Consider the following 20,157-nt stretch of genomic DNA (forward strand, 5'->3'; position numbering starts at 1 on the left):
AGCTACTTGAGGACAAGGATTGTTCTGCCTTTCTTTGTATTCCCAGTGATTAACACAATACCTGATGAACAGAGGCACTTAATAAGTGCTTGTTGACTTGACTCTACCTTTGAGATCATCTAGACCAGCCCAATCATTTTACAGATGAGAAACCTTATATAAGTTTGTTGCTGTTTGTCCTTCATTCTAGACTTCAGGTAGGTGATGCCATGACATACAAGTGAGTTGGATTTAAATGAGGGAAGGCAGAAATCCTTCAAAAAGTACAAAATGGTAGATAAAAATAGAAAGTATTAAAAAACAACAACCCAAAACAACAAGTAAATGGAGTTTACCTAAAAGGTTGTTGTCCTTTGTTCTCAAAGAGGACCAAAATGACATCACTCTACCAGAGTCAAATTTCAGTGTGTCCAACTATGGCTGATCAGAATGCTGTACCATAGGTCAGGCACAGATAGTCCCTATGAACATTTGGAGTGGATACTCTAAATTTGTGCATCCTACATTTCCTTTGAGCTGTTTCAATTCAGCTTTGCTTATAGAGCACAGCACCTTCTCTGATGTGGGCACACCATGCTGAGTGGTCCTGTGCCAGTGTCTCCCATGTCGCACAGTCAAATCCAAAGTTCTTGAGAGTATGTTTGTATCACTTCTTCAGACCACCATGTGAACAGTTGCCCTGTGTGAGTCCTCCATAAAATAGTCTTTTTGGCAAGTGTATGTTTACCTAAAAGATAACACACTCTCAGGGAAGACTTAGAAAGGAGAAGAGATTTGCTCAAGGTCACAGAATGAGTTAGTAATGGAGCTGGGGCTCAGATCCAGGCATTCTGATTCCTAGTTCAAGTACTTTTCCCATTATATTTGTCTACCCTGGGGAGTAACAGAAACATAGGCATATGTAGCGTCAATACAAATGAAGAGTTGAGATCTAAATCTTTCTTCAGTCACTGGAAAGAAATCTTGTTTTAATATTTTCCTCCTGTAGGCATTTGTAATGACTTACCCCATGGAGTTAGGAACTGAATGTAGTTAAGATTAATGTTATGATAGAATCTTGTGTCTTTTGAGCACTTCATCTCTTCTCCTGGTGTGGATCCAAATCTTAGGTTAAATGCAAAGTGTTGGGGGTTGGGGGAAGTGGGGTGATAGAAACTGTTTTCATGTATTATATTCTTGTGAAACTCAAGGGTGATATTTGAAAAGTGAAAAATGATTGATGTGTTGGCAGTTCAACCTCGATACCTGCAAAGATGTAAGGACAGATGATTTATTTGTAAAACTGAAAATGAGTTTTTTCAAGTCTCTATCTTTTAGTTTATGCATTTTGGGCAATCATGAGCAAGTCGTGGAAATGCTTTGGGGATAATGGAAGCCTTTTCCTTGTCTGTGCAGTCTAGCCCTGATGACAAAGTTATTTTAGGGTCAAAGAGGTAGCCGCATTGGAAGGGGAAGGCAGGTAGGATTGTTAAAAAGGATGATAGACCACTTGAACTCTTCCACTTTCCTCCCTTCTTTATCCCCTAAAATCGAAAGATTTGGAGGATCCAAAAACTGTTTTCCTGTGTCTCTACAATTTTCCTTTTTTCTCTCTCTGTCACTGGGAAAGAGTCCATAATGATAAGGAGTTGCCTTGAGCAAAACAGCAGAGTGTGCCTGTACACATTGTGTATGAGAACAGGGACATTGGAGTGATATTGAAGAGGACTGGGGTGATGGGAGTGAGTAGGCAGAATGAGGAAACCCAGGTGTTTTAGAATAAGACCCAGAGCATTTGCTCACCTATGGCCTGGCTACATGGTCCTCATGTATCTGGGAAAAATGAAGGAGCCCATGTGCTCCATTGGTACCTATGTAAAGTCACATCTTGAGGAAAGACCCCAAGATAGTGAATGGATTCCTTATAGAGGATTTATGGAAGGAATAAATGAGAGTCCCACACACTGTGTGTAGGTGGTGAGAGAAGGCTTTGTCTTGGTAGCAGCATAAAATGTTAGCCCTAGAAGGAACCTTAGAGGCCATTTAATCTAAACCTTTCATATTATATAAAGAGAAGAAATTGGGGCTCAAAGGTAAGGTAATTTGCATAAGGTTTTGTTCTGTGGTGGTGGTATGGCATGAGGGAAAATTATGGACACTGATACCATGTATAGCCACTGAAGAACTAACAAAAGAAGAAAACAAAAATTGAAAATTAATTTTAGTTGGGTGAAAGGAATACCAGCATATTAATCTGAAGTGTGCCAACTTATCAAGAATACCTAATTATGATGTAATATGATAGGTATTATGTGTATTGTTAAGTAGGTTCCAGATTAAAACTTCAAGGGAAGTTTGATTTAATTACAATGGTAAACTGGACAAGACGTGGCATTCTTTGTTTGTGGCTCATGTAACATGGTTGGCAGCTCTCACGGCACACTCATCAACATTGCTATAGCTTCAAAAATAAGAAACATTCTTAGTCAGATGGCAGGGCAGTTGGAGGAATTTAAGAAGGGGCTCAGCTATGTAAGACTGGCTGTCTTTTCGATCTGTTGTTGGATTTTTGACTGCATGTATGTGTTTGTAGTTAAGCAAACTTTGGTGTGTGCTGTTAAATCAAAAATTTCTGGAAATTTTAAGAAAGAAAAATCTCTTCTGGGAAAAATAATATTCAGATTGAGACAACATCTGTATTGTGGTTCAGAGAAAGGGAGAAAATTCATGGCTTAGTATTTTACTGAGAGAAAGATTTTATTTATGGGCTTTTGTAGGCTTTTTTGCTGAGTAGCTGCCTGAAGAAGATGATATCGGAGAAATTGATGAAGCTAGCTGCAGAAAACCCAGAAATGGTAAGTATTTCTCCTCTGTGTATTTTTATTTTCAATTGTAAATGGTAGTGCCAGGCCATACTAGAGTTCACGGACCAAGGAATCTAGGAATTCAGAAAAGTGGGAAAGGCTCAAGGTACATAGGCCATATACGGATGAGACCTTTCCCCTCTCTCCTTGGAGCTTGTTGGGTATTCTGACAGAATGATAAAAAGTTTAAAAACCAAAAACCAAACTGTCTTTAAGATTCAAACTATGCATTTTCTTTTTTAAAAAAAGTTATTTATTTATTTTTAGTTTTCAGCATTCATTTCCACAAGATTTTGAGTTCTACATTTTCTCCCCATCTCTCCCCTCTCCCCACCCCAAAACACCATGCATTCTGATTACCCCTTCTTCCAATCTGTCCTCCCTTCTATCACATCCCTCCCTTCCCTTATCCCCATCTCCTCTATTTTCTTGTAGAGCAAGATAGATTTCTACACCCCATTACCAGTATTTCTTATTTCCCAGTTGCATGTAAAAACAACTCTCAGCATTTGTTCCTAAAACCTTGAGTTCCAACTTCTCTCCCTTCCTTCCTCCCCACACGTCCCCACTGTGAAGGCAAGCAATTCAATATAGGCTGTACATGTGTAGTTTTGCAAAAGATTTCCATTATAGTCATGTTGTGAAAGACTAACCATATTTCCCTCCATCCTTTCCTGCTTCCCATTTATTCTATTCTCTCTTTTGACCTTGTCCCTCCCCTAAAGCATTTACTTCTAATTACTCCCTTCTCTCATTTGCCCTCCATTCTATCATCCCCCCACCTCACTTATCCCCTTCTCCCTTACTTTCCTGTAGTGTAAGATAGATTTTCATACCAAATTGAGTGTGTATGTTGTTCCCTCCTTAAGCCAAATGTGATGAGAGTAAGCTTCATCTTTTTGCCTCTCGCCACCCCCTTTGCCCCTCCATTGAAAAAGCTCTTTCTTACCTCTTTTACGAGAGATAGTTTGCCCCATTCCATTTCTCCATTTCTCCTCCCAAAATAGTCTTCTCTAACCCCTTAATTTTATTTTTTAGATATCATTTCTTCCTATTCAACTCATCCTGTGCCCTCTGTATATGTGTATAATCCCTCCAACTACCCAAATACTGAGAAAAGTTTCAAGAGTTACAAATATGATCTTTCCATATAAGAATGTAAACTGTTCAACTTTAGTAAGTCCCTTATGATTTCTCTTTCCTGTTAACCTTTTCATGCTTCTCTTGATTCTTGTGTTTGAAAGTCAGATTTTCTATTCATCTCTGATCTTTTCATCAAGAATGCTTGAAAGTCCTCTATTTCACTGAATGACCATTTTTTTCCCCTGAAGTATTATACTCAGTTTTTCTGGGTAGGTGATTCTTAGTTTTAATCCTAGTTCCTTTGACTTCTGGAATATCATCCAATCCCTTAATGTAGAAGCTAATAGATCTTGTGTTATCCTGATTGTATTTCCACAATACTTGAATTGTTTCTTTCTGGCTGCTTACAATATTTTCTTCTGGACCTGGGAACTCTGGAACTTGGTTACAATATTCCTAGGAGTTTTCCTTTTGAGACCTCTTTCAGGAGGTGATTGGTGGATTCTTTCAATATTTATTTTACCCTCTGGTTCTCAAATATCAGTTCAGTTTTCCTTGATAATTTCATGAAAGATGATGTCCAGACTCTTTTTTTGATCATGGCTTTCAGGTAGTCCCATAATTTTTAAATTGCTTCTCCTGGATCTATTTTTCAGGTCAGTTGTTTCTCCAATGAGATATTTCACATTGTCTGCTATTTTTCATTCCTTTGGTTTTGTTTTATAATTTCTTGATTTTTCATGAAGTCATTAGCTTTCATCTGCACCATTCTAATCTTTAAGGAATTATTTTCTTCAGTGAGCTTTTGGATCTCCTTTTCCATTTGGCCAATTCTGCTTTTTAGGGCATTCTTTTCCTCATTGACTTTTTGGATTTCTTTTGCCATTTGGGTTAGTCTATTTTTTTATAGTGTTATTTTCTTCAGCATTTTTTTGGGTCTCCTTTAGCAAGTAGTTGACTCATTTTTCATGATTTTCTTGCATCACTCTCATTTCTCTTCCCAGTTTTTGCTCTACTTCTTTTACTTGAGTTTCAAAATCCTTTTTGAGCTCTTCCATGGCCTGAGACCAATTCATATTTTACTTGGAGGCTTTTGATGAAGGAGCTTTGACTTTGTTTTCTTTTGTTTGCATGCTTTGGTCTTCCTTGTCACCAAAGTAAGATTCTATAGTCTGATTCTTTTTCTGGTTTTTGGTCATTTCCCCAGGCATTTACTTGACTTTTGAGCTTGTTGTCAAGGTATTTCTCTGCTTCGAGTGGGGATGAGGGATGTGCTGTCAGCTGCTCGATCTCCCCACAATCTGTGGCTCTAGAGCTCCAGAAACAGTGACTGCAGCTGCCCCTGCTGCTCCTGGTGGCTGCTGGGGGTTCCTCTACCCCCTCCCCTCTCTGCCTCCCTGGGGCTGGGACCCAATCACTCCATGCTTTCATACTGGAACCATAGGCTTTTTCCACTCACCTTCCAATTTGTTCTCCAATTTATTTTGGGGTCCTGAAGTCTGGAAACTGCCACTGGTGAGAGAGACTCAGTCTCCCCAAGGCCTGCTCAGGTCCTGTCTAAGCCTGCATGTCCCACATTGGACTGTGCCCTGCCCCAGCATGGCTCGATAGACACTTCCTGGTGACATTCCAGGCTGTCTTGGGCTAGAGATTTGCTTCACTCCATCATTCTGCAGCTCCAGAATTTGTTTAGAGTCATTTTTTACAGGTATTTATCTGGGCTCGGGAGCAGTGCTCTAGAAAGTGTGTGCTGTTACTCCGCCATCTTCTATACATTTTCTTAAGAGAAAAGTAGTCACACTTAATTTGCTGAGAAGTATTTAAGCTCTCCAACCTTGTTGTTTAGTTGATTAGTTCTGTCTGACTTTCTGACCCCCATTTGGGGTTCTCTCAGGAAAGTGGTTTACTATATCCTTCTCCTGCTCATTTTACAGATGAGGAAACTGAGGTAAACAAGGTTAAGTGACTTGCCCAGGGTCATACAGCTAATAAGTACCTGAGAGGCTAGACTTGAACTCAGACTCTTCTGACTTCAGGTCCCACGTTCTATCTGCTGTGCCACCTAGCTGCCCTTCAAATTCTACGCTATTCAATCTATCTAAAACTTAGGTAGGGTTTGTTTGGTTTTTTTTTTGATGTGGCTTGTAGGTATAAAGGGCACATATCTCCCAGAAGGCTTTAGGATAGATCTTTCAGAAAGGTAAATTTGCTCCTTAGACTCTCCAGAGAAGGTTTCTGTGAGGATCAATATACATTTCTTCAAAAAGCTCACTTGAAGATAGGTGATAGATGATAGACAATAATGCTGCTGATGATAATGGCTAGCTAGCATTTCTATAGCTCCTACTACAGGCCAAATATTATGCCCAGTGCTTTGCAAATGTTATCTCATTTGATCCTCACAAAAACCCTGGAAGATAAGGGCTGTTACCCCCATTTTACATTTGAAACTGAGACAAGAAAAGGCTAAGTGACTTTCCCAAAATTACAGAGATAGGTTGGATTTGAATTCAGGTGTTCATAATTCCAGGCCCAGTGCTCTAACTACTACACTAGATAGATAGATGGATGGATAGATGGATGGAAGGAAGAGAAGAAATAAAGAAAAAGAAACATTTATTGTTTATGAAATCCCAGGCACTATGCATCTCTAGAAAGGTTTTAGATCATAAGGACCTCGGGGGCGCAGCTGTTTGGCACAGTGGATAGAGTCAGGAGACCCCAAGTTCAAATTTGGCCTCAGATATTTGTTAGCTGTATGACCTTGGGCAAGTCATTTAACCCCAATTATCATCAAAAAAATAAAAATGTACCCTGGAAAATACTATAGGAAGGGCCTGAGACTTTTAGGCTCCAAATAGAAGTGAGTCAGGGGTCCTATCTCATGGAAGACCCCACCCCATGGGCATTCATAGCCACTTGATGTAATCTTTGTGCTGAATCAAAAAGTTACTGACTGGATGAAACCTGTATGATAAAAGCTGTTCTATTAATGTAAAATTAAACTTCAATTTCCTGGCACATATCTCTTCTAAAAAGTATATTAACTCTTAGTGTAAGAGATGATACTCAGCTAAGAATAAATCGGTTTAATAAAATTTCTTATTTTAATTACTTTGGAATCATTCTGGTACTCTTAATATTCTGAATAAACATGTAGTTTAATTTTTTTTAAATTTCCTAATTAAGACAGATTAAGATGACCCATGTCTGGTTAGCAGTTGTGACCAGATGTGCAGAACTTTGAACTAATTTTTCTTAAATATACTACATTACCTATAATGCACACCTTTAACTTAGCACTGATTTTTTTTTTAAGTGGAATTGTCCACTGTGTTCCTGACTGAAATTGCTCTTTGATTGGTCCTTTTTCTCTTACCTTGAATATTCCTCTTCCTTGAGGAAAACAATTGAAGTTCATGGATTTAGGGCATAAAAGATGGGAAGCTTGATGTATGAAAGGTCAGAAGTAGTATGGTAGCTTTGCTAAAAGGAGCCAGTTAAACTAACAAAAGGGTAAAGGAAGCTTATTTTAAAAGAATAATAAAATACAACCTCTCAAGAAGGATTGGAGCACTTAGGTTCCAAACATTTTTTTCATGCCATTAACTGAAGTGGGCCCATTAAAAAGAAAAGTACTTTCATCTCTAGATGACTATAGGCTCCAGATTAATGCCGGAAATGCTCCTATACTAAATCGCTAAAGAGCATCATAAACAGAATAGAATGTTAATGACATGTTTAATTTATTTCTTTTAGTACTCTAGCTACAAGAGCCAATGGTGTTACTGCATTCCTTATATTTACATGAGAAAGGAAAGGACTTGTAGAGTGTTGTGATTAAGTGAATAGTCACCTACTTCTATATTGTCCAGCTGGAAAAATGCCTGGCACACAGTATGAGCTTAATCAATGTTTATTGAGCTGAAATAAATTACTGTCTGGTTTGGCATATGTAGGGTATGGTAGGCACTATTGGTGGTTCAGTTTTAGAGCACCATATTTGGAAATCAGAAGACCTGGGTTCTGAGTCGAGCTCTGCTACTTATTACCAATGTGATCTTGGGCATGGCACTGGGCCTCACTTTCCTCATTTGTAAAAGGAGACCGTTGGAATAGATGACTTAAAGTTCCTCCAGATTTTAATTCTCTAGTCCTAGGGAGGGGTGTGTGTGTGTGTGTGTGTGTGTGTGTGTGTGTGTGTGTGTGTGTGTGTGTGTGTGTGTGTTCGGGCATCTTGGCATAGTAAATGGTTCAAATCTTACTTAACTGTGTGACCATGATTAAGTAACTTAACTGCTCTAACTCTATTTTCTATTCTGTAAAATGGGGATGATAATATTCAGAGCCAGCTACTCATGGGGTAGATATGAGGCTCAAATGAGATAATGTATAAAGTAGAGTACTTTGTAAGCCTTCAAATTCTACAATACACATATATGATATGTGTATGTGCGTATAGATGTCATTTCTTATATATACATGCACATACATTAGTGATTGCTTTGTTTTATCCTAGCTATAAACATTTAACCTATGGAAGTCTTCATTTTCTAAAGCCCTCCATTTAGTTTCTCCAACCTAGGAAAGATAAGGCAAAGTTCAAGGTCTGTTATTTTATGGACTCTTTCTGCATCGGACTGAAGCTCTGCCTATGGTACCTGGATAGCATGAGAGGTCTGGCAGGGGCAGAGCAGATGACTCAGTAGATGTGCATCTGTCATTATTGCTATTTCTATTTCCCACGACCTCTATTCTTTCTTCCAAATTAAACCTTTTACTTACTCTAATGGAACTCATTCATCACACACCAGAGCTGGAGGGACCAAGTAGTTTCATGGAGTTTAAAGTAACTTATGGATTGATACTATTGCTTGTGACTATATGGTCATAAGATTTATTTGTATCTAGAAAAAAAGAACAAAGATTGGAATCTACTTTGAATTAGATCATTAAATAAAGAAAATCTATATTGGTTTTTTCATTGTCCTCACTCCAGGAAATGAACCCTACCTAGTCAGTCAGTAAGTCAGTCAGTTAGTAAACATTTATTAAGCCCCTACTATGTGCCATGCACTGTATTAAGTGCTGGGGATGCAAGTGAGAAAAAAGAAAATCAGTACCTGTCCTCAAGGAGCTTGTAGTTATACGAGGGAAGGTAACATAGCTACGTAGTACAGTGGATTCAATACCAGGCCTGAAGTCAGGAAGACCGGAGTTCATATCTGGTCTCGGACTGTTATTATGGAATGTATGTACCAGATGAAACTCCAAATAGATACATGAGTTAGAAATAAAAGGTGGCATAATAAGCACATAAGAAAAGCAAGGAAAAAATTACCTTTCCAAACTATGGATAGAAGAATTCTAACCCTGGACAAGTCACTTAACTCTGTTTGTTTCAGTTTCATCATCTGTAAAATTAATTGGAGAAGAAAACAGGAAACTGCTCCATTATCTTTGCCAAGAAAACCCCAAACAGGGTCATGAAAAGTCAGATGCAACTGAAAATGGCTGAAAAGCAATTACACAAAAGGAATTTGAAAAGCAGGAGTAGGAGGAGGCATGATGGGAAAGTCAGTGAAGTCCCAAAATAGAACAGCCAGGTATGAAATGAGACATTGTGAGTTGAGCTCCCCACTTAAGTGGGGCTTTTGGAGTTCATCTCTCCACCCTCCAGAGGGACCGGGGGTGGCGATGATGAGGTTGAATAATAACACTGACGGGATCCCGTTGATGATGCTTTCCCAATAATAAGCTTCCTGGAACATAGTGGAGAAGTAAGAGGAAATGATTAGCATCTAGAACAGTGCCTTGCACAAAACAACCACTTTTTAATAAAATAATTTATTTTGCAAGCACGTATTCTCTCTTTTTCTCCCACATCTCCCTCCCTTGCCCAAATGAACAATAAATAAGACAGAAAAGGAAAGCTTCATGACCAACATACATAGTCTAGTAAAACAAACCACTTCCAAAAATAAATCTCATTCTGAGTTTTAAGTGTATCACCTCTCTGTCAGGAAGTGGGCAGCATCCTTCATCTTCAGGTCTTTTGGAATAATGGTTTATCATTGCATTGATCAGAATTCGGAAGTCTTTCAAAGTTGTTTTTCTTTATAATATTATCCTAGTTCTGTTACTTTGCATCAGTTTATAAAGGCCTTCCCAGTGCCTATTTGGTCATTTTTATGTCATAATACGTTACATCCACATACCATAATTTATTTAACTATTCCCCAGAAGGTGGGAATTCTCTTATATATCTTGAATAGGAAATCTTTAAACTCCCTTTAAACATGCTTTTCCAGTTACCTCTTTCCCTTCTAATTCTAACTACATTATCTTTGTTTGTACAAAAACTTTTAAATTTAATTTTATGTAAAGAAAATTGTCCATTTTATCTTCTATGACCCTCCCTATCCCTTGTTTGGTCATGGACTCTTCCTCTCTCCTTAGTTTGGAAAGGTAATTTCTTCCTTGCTTTTCTCATTTACTTATCATGCCACATTTTGTATCTAAACCCTGTATATATTTGGAGTTAAACATGGTATACATTGTGAGATGTTGATCTGTACCTAATTTCTATGAGACATTTTTCCAGTTTTCCCAGAAATTTGTTTTTCAAATATTGAGTTCATACCCCAGTAACTGTGGTCTTTAAAAAAAAAAAGTTTATTGAATTGATTTCTTCAGCTTTATCTGGTTTTATTCAACACATATTGGAACTCAGTGGATTTTATTAGGATTTCTAGAATTCAGAGGAATTCCAATTCACATAAAGTTTGTCTCCCTTCCTTTCTTCCCTCCTTCCTTCCTTCCTTCCTTCCTTCCTTCCTTCCTTCCTTCCTTCCTTCCTTCCTTCCTTCCTTCCTTCCTTCCTTCCTTTCTCTCTCCTTCCTCCCTTCCTTTCTCCCTTCCTTCCTTCCTTTCTCCCTCCCTCCCTTCCTTCCTTCTTTCTTTCTCTCTTTCTTTCTTCCTTCCTTCCTTGCTTTCTTTCTTCCTTTCTTCCTTTCTTTCTTTCTTTCTCTCACAGGATGCAGAATTTACAAAATCAACCTAACATGGACTTGGATCTTGCTCCACCTCTTTTTAGGAATTTCCAAATTAGGGGTAACAGTACATGTCATATTCAGGTGCCACTGCTACTGGGAGGCTATAACAATTGTTAGATTACTATGGAAGGGGAAATGTGTCCATTAATTAAATGAATTACTTGTGTGCTAGTTTGCTGTGAGAGACACTGACTAATATCTTGCTAATCTATTTAGCAGATTGAAGTCCCCCTGGAACAAGGCAAAAGTAAGAAATCCTACCATCAGCAAAGCCAGGTCTGTGAGTAAATTATGTAACCAATAACCATTAGGATTTGGATTAATCTGCCTTTTTTAATAGCATTCAATCTCCAAATATGCACCATGAATTCTCTTTCACAAAACAAGCTCTCTATTGGTTAGAGACAGTCCTGGATAGATATATACCACAGTGTGGAGAGAGGGGATTTTATTATTGCACACTCTGCAGGCAGAAAATGAAGAGGACATCCAGTTGTTAGTCATTCCATTCAAAAAGCTTTATTCATTTGGTGTTTCAGTCACCTAGCCCCTCACTCTATCTCTGAAATCTTTTGTGGGCTCTATTCAGCACCTACACAATTCTTAAGCATATAAATGTTTGTTGAAAGGACTGACTGAATGGCTTGCATTCTATAGTATAATGTTATTACTCTTGTGACTACTATCATTGTAGAGAACTCCCAGCACGGGAGTAGCTAAGTGGTGCAGTGCACAGAGCATTGGGTTTGGAATCAGAAAGACACAAGTTCAAATTTAGACTTAGACCCTTACTAGTCTTGTGACCCTAGGCAAGTCAATTAATTCTGTTTTCAGTTTCCTCATCTGTAAAATGAGTTGGAGAAGGAAATGGCAAATCACTCCAGTATCTTTGCCAAGAAAACCCCAAATGGTGTCAGGAAGAGTTCTATGCAACTGAAATGACTGAACAACTACCACCAACACAGATTCCAACCTGTCTTTGACAAGTAAATGAATCCTTGGCAATTGTCTGAAGCAGTGATTAAATGATCTGCCCAGCTAATTTTAATTAGTTATTTTAATTGTTAAGAGTTGAGAACTGAACTAATATCTTTCTGAGTCACATCATTGGATCTTAGATTTAAAGTTGGAAGAGACCTCTAGTTCAATTCCTTCATTTTATAGATGAAGAAACTGAGATCTAGAGGGGTCCTTGAAAAAATGATTTTGCCCAAAGTCATTTAGGTAGTTAAATGTAAGAGGGAACATTTGAACCCAGGTCCTCTGACCTCAGAGCTAGTACATTTCATCCCATGGGGCCTCCAACCTCAGCAGTATTCTATTCAATTCACCACAATGCAGTTGCTTAGGTATGTAAAATACATTTTTGAACATGTTGGTCTGCGTTGCAGTTCTCATAATTAACCTACATGCCCATACTATCCCTCCCCAATATTACCCTATTAAGTTCTCACAAACTCTCCTCTACAAATAAGAAAAAAACAGTATTCCAGCAAAGTAATTACTGATGTATTGCTTGGTGTATAGATGCTCACTAGAATAAATGGAATGAATGATGAGCTTTTATACTATAAGCCCTTTTATACTATATAATGTATTTTGCCCTGTGATTTTTATGAGCAAGAGGAACCCTTCAAGTGATTAAACTCTACCTCCATTTAGATTAATATTTTACCTCTGCCCCGCAGAGAGTTCTTATTATTTCAGTTTTGATGATAACATTAGTTTGACTTTGCATTGATTTGGAGGCCTCTATTTTGTCTGGGTTTTTAAATTTTAATCTCAGGTTGTTTTCCTCTGATGTGTGTTTCTACAATTACCATAGTGGGGAATTGGCCCTCTTCCCTACCTTCCATGACCCCCATCTTATCCCCTAATATACAAACACATATTTAGGCAGCATCTAAATGAAGGGCATGGATTAGAAAAGGACAAGAGACACCTGCTCCAAATCACAGGCGATGGGGACAGTTTCTTGAGGGATAACAGATCTAATACAACACACCTGCCTCCATGTGTTTTGAGATAAATATTCCTACAATAATTCATTGGGATTTCAGATAACTGAAAAAGAGGGGGCACTCCATGGCTCCATGGGATTGGATTTGTATAAACTAAGATGACCCTTTTAATGTATGATGTGTAATGCTGGTCAGTAACCTTTGAAGACATCTATAGAGGGTTAAATGGGATATGTGTACATGTGTTTGTGTATTCGTACAAGTGTGCCTATGAAGCAGATTGAGTTGTATGAAAAGGGAGCTTACTAGCTGAAGAAGGACTGGCAGTGCCTCCTTTTTCATAGCTTTTTCAGATTCTCTCACTTGACAATATGGCATCATTCAAAGCATGGGTTCAGTGAAAGGATCCCTGCTTCTGCAAAAGTAATTTTTCTTTTCCCTTTTTTGTCTTGTTTTGAAATCCAGAAGGTGCAACAGTTATTGCTTTCTTGGTGAGTCCTTTTTCTGACATAAATAATGTGTTCAAGTCTTTGCTTGCAGATAAACTGTTTTGATTTTTCAACAAGAAAAAGCAAGATTTCAGTTAAGTCAACTGAAGAGGACTGTGTGTTTGAGACCATAAGGGAGGAGGATCTTTGAAGAAGAAGGAAAAAAGAGAATCAGCATTTCTACTTTCTTTCTTTAAAGTAAATCACTAGAAACACCAGCCTGTGTAATAACCAAAGGTTGGCTCTACATCACCAGTGGAAGAAATTTGACATTTTTGACATTAGACTAAAGTTTTACTTTTCACGTTGTGGGTTATAACTCAGTGTAAATCAGAGGATGAGAAAGAAAAGGGAGCAAAATTTGTCTAGATTTTAAGATCAAACAGCAAACCTGTGTTTGGAAACAAATGTACATTCTATTTTTCCCCTAAAAATATATTTACCTGCCTTTACAAAGTCTCTACTTCAACTGCTGACTTTGTGGGAATTCATCCACATAACACAATAAGTGAACAGCTGCAGTTGGTAAAATTACCAGGCTAAAGAGGGTCCCTAGCAGATTTGGATAGCATTACCAACCTGCCTGCACCTCCATTTCCATGGAGGAAATGCAGAGTCAGCCGTTTTACTCTTTAGGGATACAAGAAATACTGGAACTTTAAATGGCTGGATTTTGAAGGGGTTGGGGAGGGGGCAGAAAGGCTCAAAATGCCTTCTGCTATTGTGTTTAAACTTGCTAGCCTGTGCACCTAGGTAAATCATGAATTCATGATTTACCTCCCAATAAAGGATTATAGTAAGAACCTACTCTCCTGAGGAAGAGAGAAACATGGGAGGGAAGTCTGGACTTCACCAAGCTGCCCAAAGAACTATGGGGAGGCATGATTTAAGTTATTATTTTGGTCAAATACCTTTGTTTGCTTTAATGTTATTCTGAAGCTTACTGATATTGCTGTGAAGTATTCTGACATAAATCCATGGGCCCTCCTGGCAGCACTTTTCTGTGCACTTGTAATGGTGTTGGAGACTAGGGTTTTAAAAACTCAATAGAAAATTGATCTTAACAGTGAAAATGGATCAAGGGAGGCCTCATGCTTTAAGTCAGCTTAGAAACCAAATCTGCTGCTGGTCCTTTGCTGATCTGTTTCTAGTAAATTAAAAAAACAAAAGAAAACATAATTACTAACATAATTCCATGGTATGGAATTAGGACCAGAGTAAGAAGAAGAGCTAGATATACATAGAAAAATTTTGTTTCAGGTTTCCTATGTGCATATAATATTGCAATGCGCTTTTGGGGTTAACTAACTGGTATAATGCTAAAAATATGAAATGTGTAACATGGAGTTTTGAAGTTGTTGGTGGAGATTCCACTAATTCTCTTTCGCTGAAGTATTTTAAAGTTCATGAATAAATGCCTCAGCAATAATTTCCAGTGTCTTAAAAGAGTAAGTTTACATTTTTGGCTATAGTATATACAAGAGGAGTGTGTATGTATGTGTGTGTCTCTTTGTGTTTGTGTCTGTGTGCATATACGTTTGCGTACAAGGAGATATATATATATAGATAGATAATATATACTATATATATAGAGAGAGAGAGAGAAAGAGGCAGAGAGAATATATGTGTATTATAGTCTGTATAAAGGGTATATATGGATATGTACATGTATATATGTCTATAATATATGTATATATATCAATATATATGCACTCCTGTAGATACATCAACTGTATTTTTATGAAATGGAAACTTCTCTTGTTTTGCCAATTTGCTAATGTCAAGGCAATATTTTTGACCTGCTATCATTAGGATATCAAGCTTCATATAATGGTTAAACTAAATGGTATCTAACATTCTTTTCAACTTTGACAAATGACAAATGTTGTACTTTCAATGTGCACCAGGCTAAGGACTAGGAATACCAAAATCTATAAGATACAATCTGCATTCAAAAGGCTAACGGCAAAGCTGGGAAGACAGGACATATAGAATCTCTCTTCCTCTCTCTCTCTCCCTCTCTCTCTCTCTCCCCCCCCCCCCTCTCTCCCTCTCTCTCTCTCTCCCTCTCTCTCTCTCTCTCTCCCTCTCCCCCTCTCCCTCTCTCTCTCTCTCTCTCTTGCACCTCTTGCACACATACACACACACACACATACACATACACACACATATAATACCATAAAATAGCACATGCTAAGTACCAAATGAGTGTGTGGATATTAAGCATTGCAGAAGTTCAGAGGAGAGGAGCATTGTTAAAGCTAGGTTGTCAGAAAGGGTTTCAAAGAGAAAGACTTGAAAAAACAATGAATAAGATTTAAATAAGAGGAGATGGCAAGAAAAAATTATTATAAGCTGGGAAAAACACATTTTTCTGCCCAACAAAGAAAGCTCCCCAGTGCATTAGGGTCAGGTAATTGAACTAGAAACTCAGTTGTTGTTGCCATTGAGTCATTTCAGTCATATCCAACTTTTCTTGACCCCATTTGGGATTTTCTTGGCAAAGATACTGGAGTGGTTTACCATTCCTTCTCCAACTCATTTTTTTTTTTTTTTACTGATGAGGGAACTGATGAAAACATGGTTTAAGTGACTTACCCTGGGTCACACAACTAGATGTGAACTCAGAAAGATGAGTCTTCCTAACTCCAGGTCCAGCACTCTATCCACTGAGCCACTTAGCTGCCAGGATTCAGTACTCAATAAATAATAATGCCTTGCATCTTAAATGTCACTTTTACATTAAAAACTCACATGCAACAAAGATGAGGGGGTTTATTCCCCAATTTGCAGATGGGGAAACTGAGGTATAGAAAAGTTGAGTGAATTTACCCAAGATTATTCTTCTCAACATTTATTTACTTAATAGTGTTTTGGAATATAAAATTTCAAGACAGTAAGAATAATCACAAACACCAGAATATAAAAGGAAAGAAAATGTTTTAAAAGTGAAATATGCTCCTTAGTATAAGTAAAATAGATGACACAAAAAAAAAAGTCACAGAAAAGGAAGCTAAAAATAAAAAGGCAGAGAAGTTCAATCAGTTTTTAAAATGCCAGATAAACTGGCATTCATGTGAGAAAGAAACTCCTAGGAAAACAGTCACTCTGAGATTAAAGATAAGATTTCATCCAGAAAGATATTTTTCATGTGAATTATTTCTGGATTAAGGACTCTAGTGTTTGGAATAGAAAATCCTACCCTACAGCTGTGGGAAGAACCCTTCTTGGGTGAAGTCTTGGGTGAAGATGGAAATACAACTGCTTGGGGGACAATGGCTATTATTCTCCATGCCATGGTAGAAGTCTGACTCTGAGCTACACACATACACTCAGACCTGAAAAACAAGCCAGCTTTTTTTTAAAGGTAGGCTAAAGCTTTATAAGGGCAACTAGGTAGCAAAGTGGATAGAGTACCTAGCCTGGAGTCGGAAAGACTCATCTTTGTGACTTCAAATCTGACCTCAGATTACACCTAGCTGTATAACTTTGGGCAAGTCACTTAATCTTTTTGCCTCAGTTTCTTCATTTATAAAATGAGCTGGAGAAGGAAATGGTAAACCACACCACTATCTTTGCCCAGAAAACCCCAAATGGGGTCACAAAGAGCTGGACATGACTGAACATCAAAATTTTACATCTGATATCTTTTTAAGGTTCTAAGTATGCAAAAGGTTATTGTCTATCGTCCACATGTATACTATATACACATACATATACACATATATGGATGTGTGTATACACACATATTATACACACACAAACATACACATACATACATACACACATACAAACAGATAAGCATATACATTTCTATAGGTCTACTACATATAGTATATACCAAGCCCAGTGAATAAAACAGTTCACAATTACTACAGTCAGCATAATCATTTGAAATTCTAGCAAAGGTGATTAAGTAGACCCATCACCCTGCCAAAAAGCATTTGTGTGTAAATGTATATTTGTAAGTAGGAGGGCTATTTGTATATATAAATAGATGAGTGTACACATTTCTGTGGATTTGCTACATATGTAGTTATGGTATATAATAATAATAACAGCTTTCATTTACCTGACACTTAGAGGTTTGTAAAGTATTTTACATATGTTATTTCATTTGAGCTTCACAGCAGTCCTAGGAGGTAGGTGTTCTTATCTTCATTTTACAGATAAGGAAACGGAGGTAGGCAGAGGGTAAGTGACTTGCCCAGAGTCACACTGCTAGTAAATTTGAGGCTAGATTTGAACTCTATGTCCAATGAGCTACCTCTTCATCTTTACTGATGACCTACCCATCTTTTCTGATCATCCATATCTGAGATAACATCTCCTACTCTAGTTCTTTTTTTTATAGTTCCCAGTTTGTTCTGTGCTATAGCATTCTCATGACTACCATGTCCCTCTGAGTGATATTAATTTTTAATTCTTCTTAGACTGCTGCATTCTCTGCCTCACAGCTATACAACACTAGTAGACTATTAGAATTAAAACAATGGGCCTTTGTTTCTTGGAGGATGTGAGGATTATTAAAGTAATTTTGTAATTTCCCAAAGGCAATTCAGTCTGCTGGCCTCCATTTTAATTCTGAGTACAACACTTCCATTTGCAGTACTTAAATGTACAGACGTACACACGCTGATGAATGTGCTCTATAAATTGTCCATCTGACAGCATGTCATTATCTGGGCAATAGACATTCTTCATCCACTTGTGTTTTTTCTGTGTAGATTTTAAGGTTAAACTCTTGAGACTGTAATATTCCAGGACTCAGTGCAGCAGTACCATGTCATCTACAGACAGGAGTATCTGCAGGGTTCCACCCTCCATAGAGAATCTTCCCCCAACTTGGACTCTGAATTAGATCTCTTCCATGAAAGAGGCAAACAGCTTTGGTGAGCATACATTTCCCCATTCTGTTTCTCAGCTGGGATTAATGATAATTGAAGCATTGAACGTTATTTTTGTTTTATCTTTCAAAAATCTTGAGTATGAATGGCAGATACCATAGGAAGAAAGAATCTTCAGGGTAACATTTTGTTCTATCAAATCAAATTCTTTTTTTTCTTTTTCTTTTTTTTTTTTGCTCATTAACAAACAAGCAAATTGGGATCCAGCATTCTCTATCATTTATGTGAGGATAAAGATGGAGTCTACTGTGGAATATTGCTAGGAAAAGCCTGCCTACTAATACTTTCATTCAGGATGCTCATTAATTCATGATTCTCTTAAAAACAGATGAGATATTAGGTATATAGATCATATAGGTTCACTAAGACCTGGTCACATTAAGTTATGAGAGTGCCTTAGTAGTTTTTTTGTTTTTGTTTTTGGAGGCAATCAGGGTTAAGTGACTTGCCCAGGGTCACACAGCTAGTAAGGGTCTGAACCTGGATTTGAACTCAGGTCCTCCTGAATCCAGGGCTGGTGCTCTATCTACTGCCCCAAGTTCTTTAGTTTTTAAGGAAAAAAAATTAGGTTAAAAAAACACATGACAAGCCTATAACCCTGAAGAGAAGCTTTTAAACTTAATTAAACTTCTCAGTTGTGCTTTGTTTTCAGCTCACTCTATTATCGTTAAGCATTTCTCTCCATATTGACCAGATTTGTAATCATTTTCCAGTTAAAGAAGTAGAGAAGACTGAAGAAAATGAGTTTTTGTTAGGATTAGACCATGGAGTCAAAGAATAAACCAGATCCATCTGCTTCAGATGCTTTTTGGAAGGGTGATGGCTCTAGGTAACCGCCTTTGCTTTCCTTGGAGAAGGCTAGATCTTCCAATGATTTTAAGATGCTGACCATAGTGATTTTGTACTGTTTGTTCACTGGGTTTGGTTTTCTGGAGTGTGGGAATATAAAGTTGGCTGTCTTCATAATGGATTTTTCCATCTGTCCATGGGATTGTATATGGTAATTGATTCTGCCTTACAGCCAGCAAAGTGGGCCAGGGTGAGAGGTGTCCAAGGAACAGCATGCTAATATGAAAGAAAAGGAGCTGGCCTAGATTAGAGTCAAGGTATTTTTCCTCCTGCTAGGAAATTAACACCTGTGATATGTTCACAAACATCTCTGTTCTGTAATCTTGTCTATTTGATATAGTGAGAAGGCATTGTCTATGCCCCATCCAAGGGCATCTCATAACTCTTTCCAATGGAAGAAAAACAGTGAGGAAAACTGCAGCTGGTAAGCATCTCATACCTATTTAAAAAACCAGCCACCTGGGGACTCAAGCTATTGAAAAAATCAACTAAATATTGAATTGTTTCAAAAACACTTTTAAACCATAGCGGATGGAGCAGTGCCCCTTTTGATGGTGTGTGAGCCCTCTAACAAACATGCCTCCTTACACACCAAGGCAAAATAATTAGTGCACTCACCACTTGTACATTATTACTCCGAATTGAACAAAAATGAAACAATTATACACCTTCATTCTTTTTAAGGGACAGCAAGGTAGTGTAGACAGGGCAGTGATCTAATAATAAGATAAGGGTCCAAATCCCACCTTTGACATTTTGTAACCAGGGGCAAGTCACTGATATCTTATTTGATCCTAACAACAACCCTGTGAGGTAGGTTCTATTATTATTTCCATTTTATAATTAAGGAAACTGAGGCCAATAGAAGTTAAAGCATTTGCCTAAGGTCACACAGTTAGAAAGTGTATGAGGCTGGACTTGAACTTGTCTCCTGACTCCAGGCCTACTCCATCCATCACATCACCTAACTG

The 20,157-nt window shown here is 37.9% G+C and overlaps 1 protein-coding gene across 2 annotated transcripts in view; it reads left to right on the forward strand.

Moving 5' to 3' along the window:
* Positions 1-14,876, forward strand: part of SNX31 (sorting nexin 31) — an 86,460-nt gene extending 71,584 nt beyond the window's left edge. The window contains exons 12-14 of one of the 2 annotated variants that reach the window (XM_072603391.1): positions 2,757-2,834; positions 11,198-11,257; positions 13,483-14,604. In XM_072603391.1, coding sequence (XP_072459492.1) covers positions 2,757-2,834; positions 11,198-11,257; positions 13,483-13,581 — 237 coding nt within the window. In that variant the 3' untranslated portion in view covers positions 13,582-14,604. Of the gene's footprint in view, positions 1-2,756; positions 2,835-11,197; positions 11,258-13,482 lie in introns of both variants that reach the window. The other variant, XM_072603390.1, reaches the window with a different exon arrangement.
* The last annotated feature ends 5,281 nt before the right edge of the window (positions 14,877-20,157 follow it).

The sequence above is a fragment of the Notamacropus eugenii genome, chromosome 4, assembly GCF_028372415.1.
Source record: "Notamacropus eugenii isolate mMacEug1 chromosome 4, mMacEug1.pri_v2, whole genome shotgun sequence".
Lineage (NCBI taxonomy): Eukaryota > Metazoa > Chordata > Mammalia > Diprotodontia > Macropodidae > Notamacropus > Notamacropus eugenii.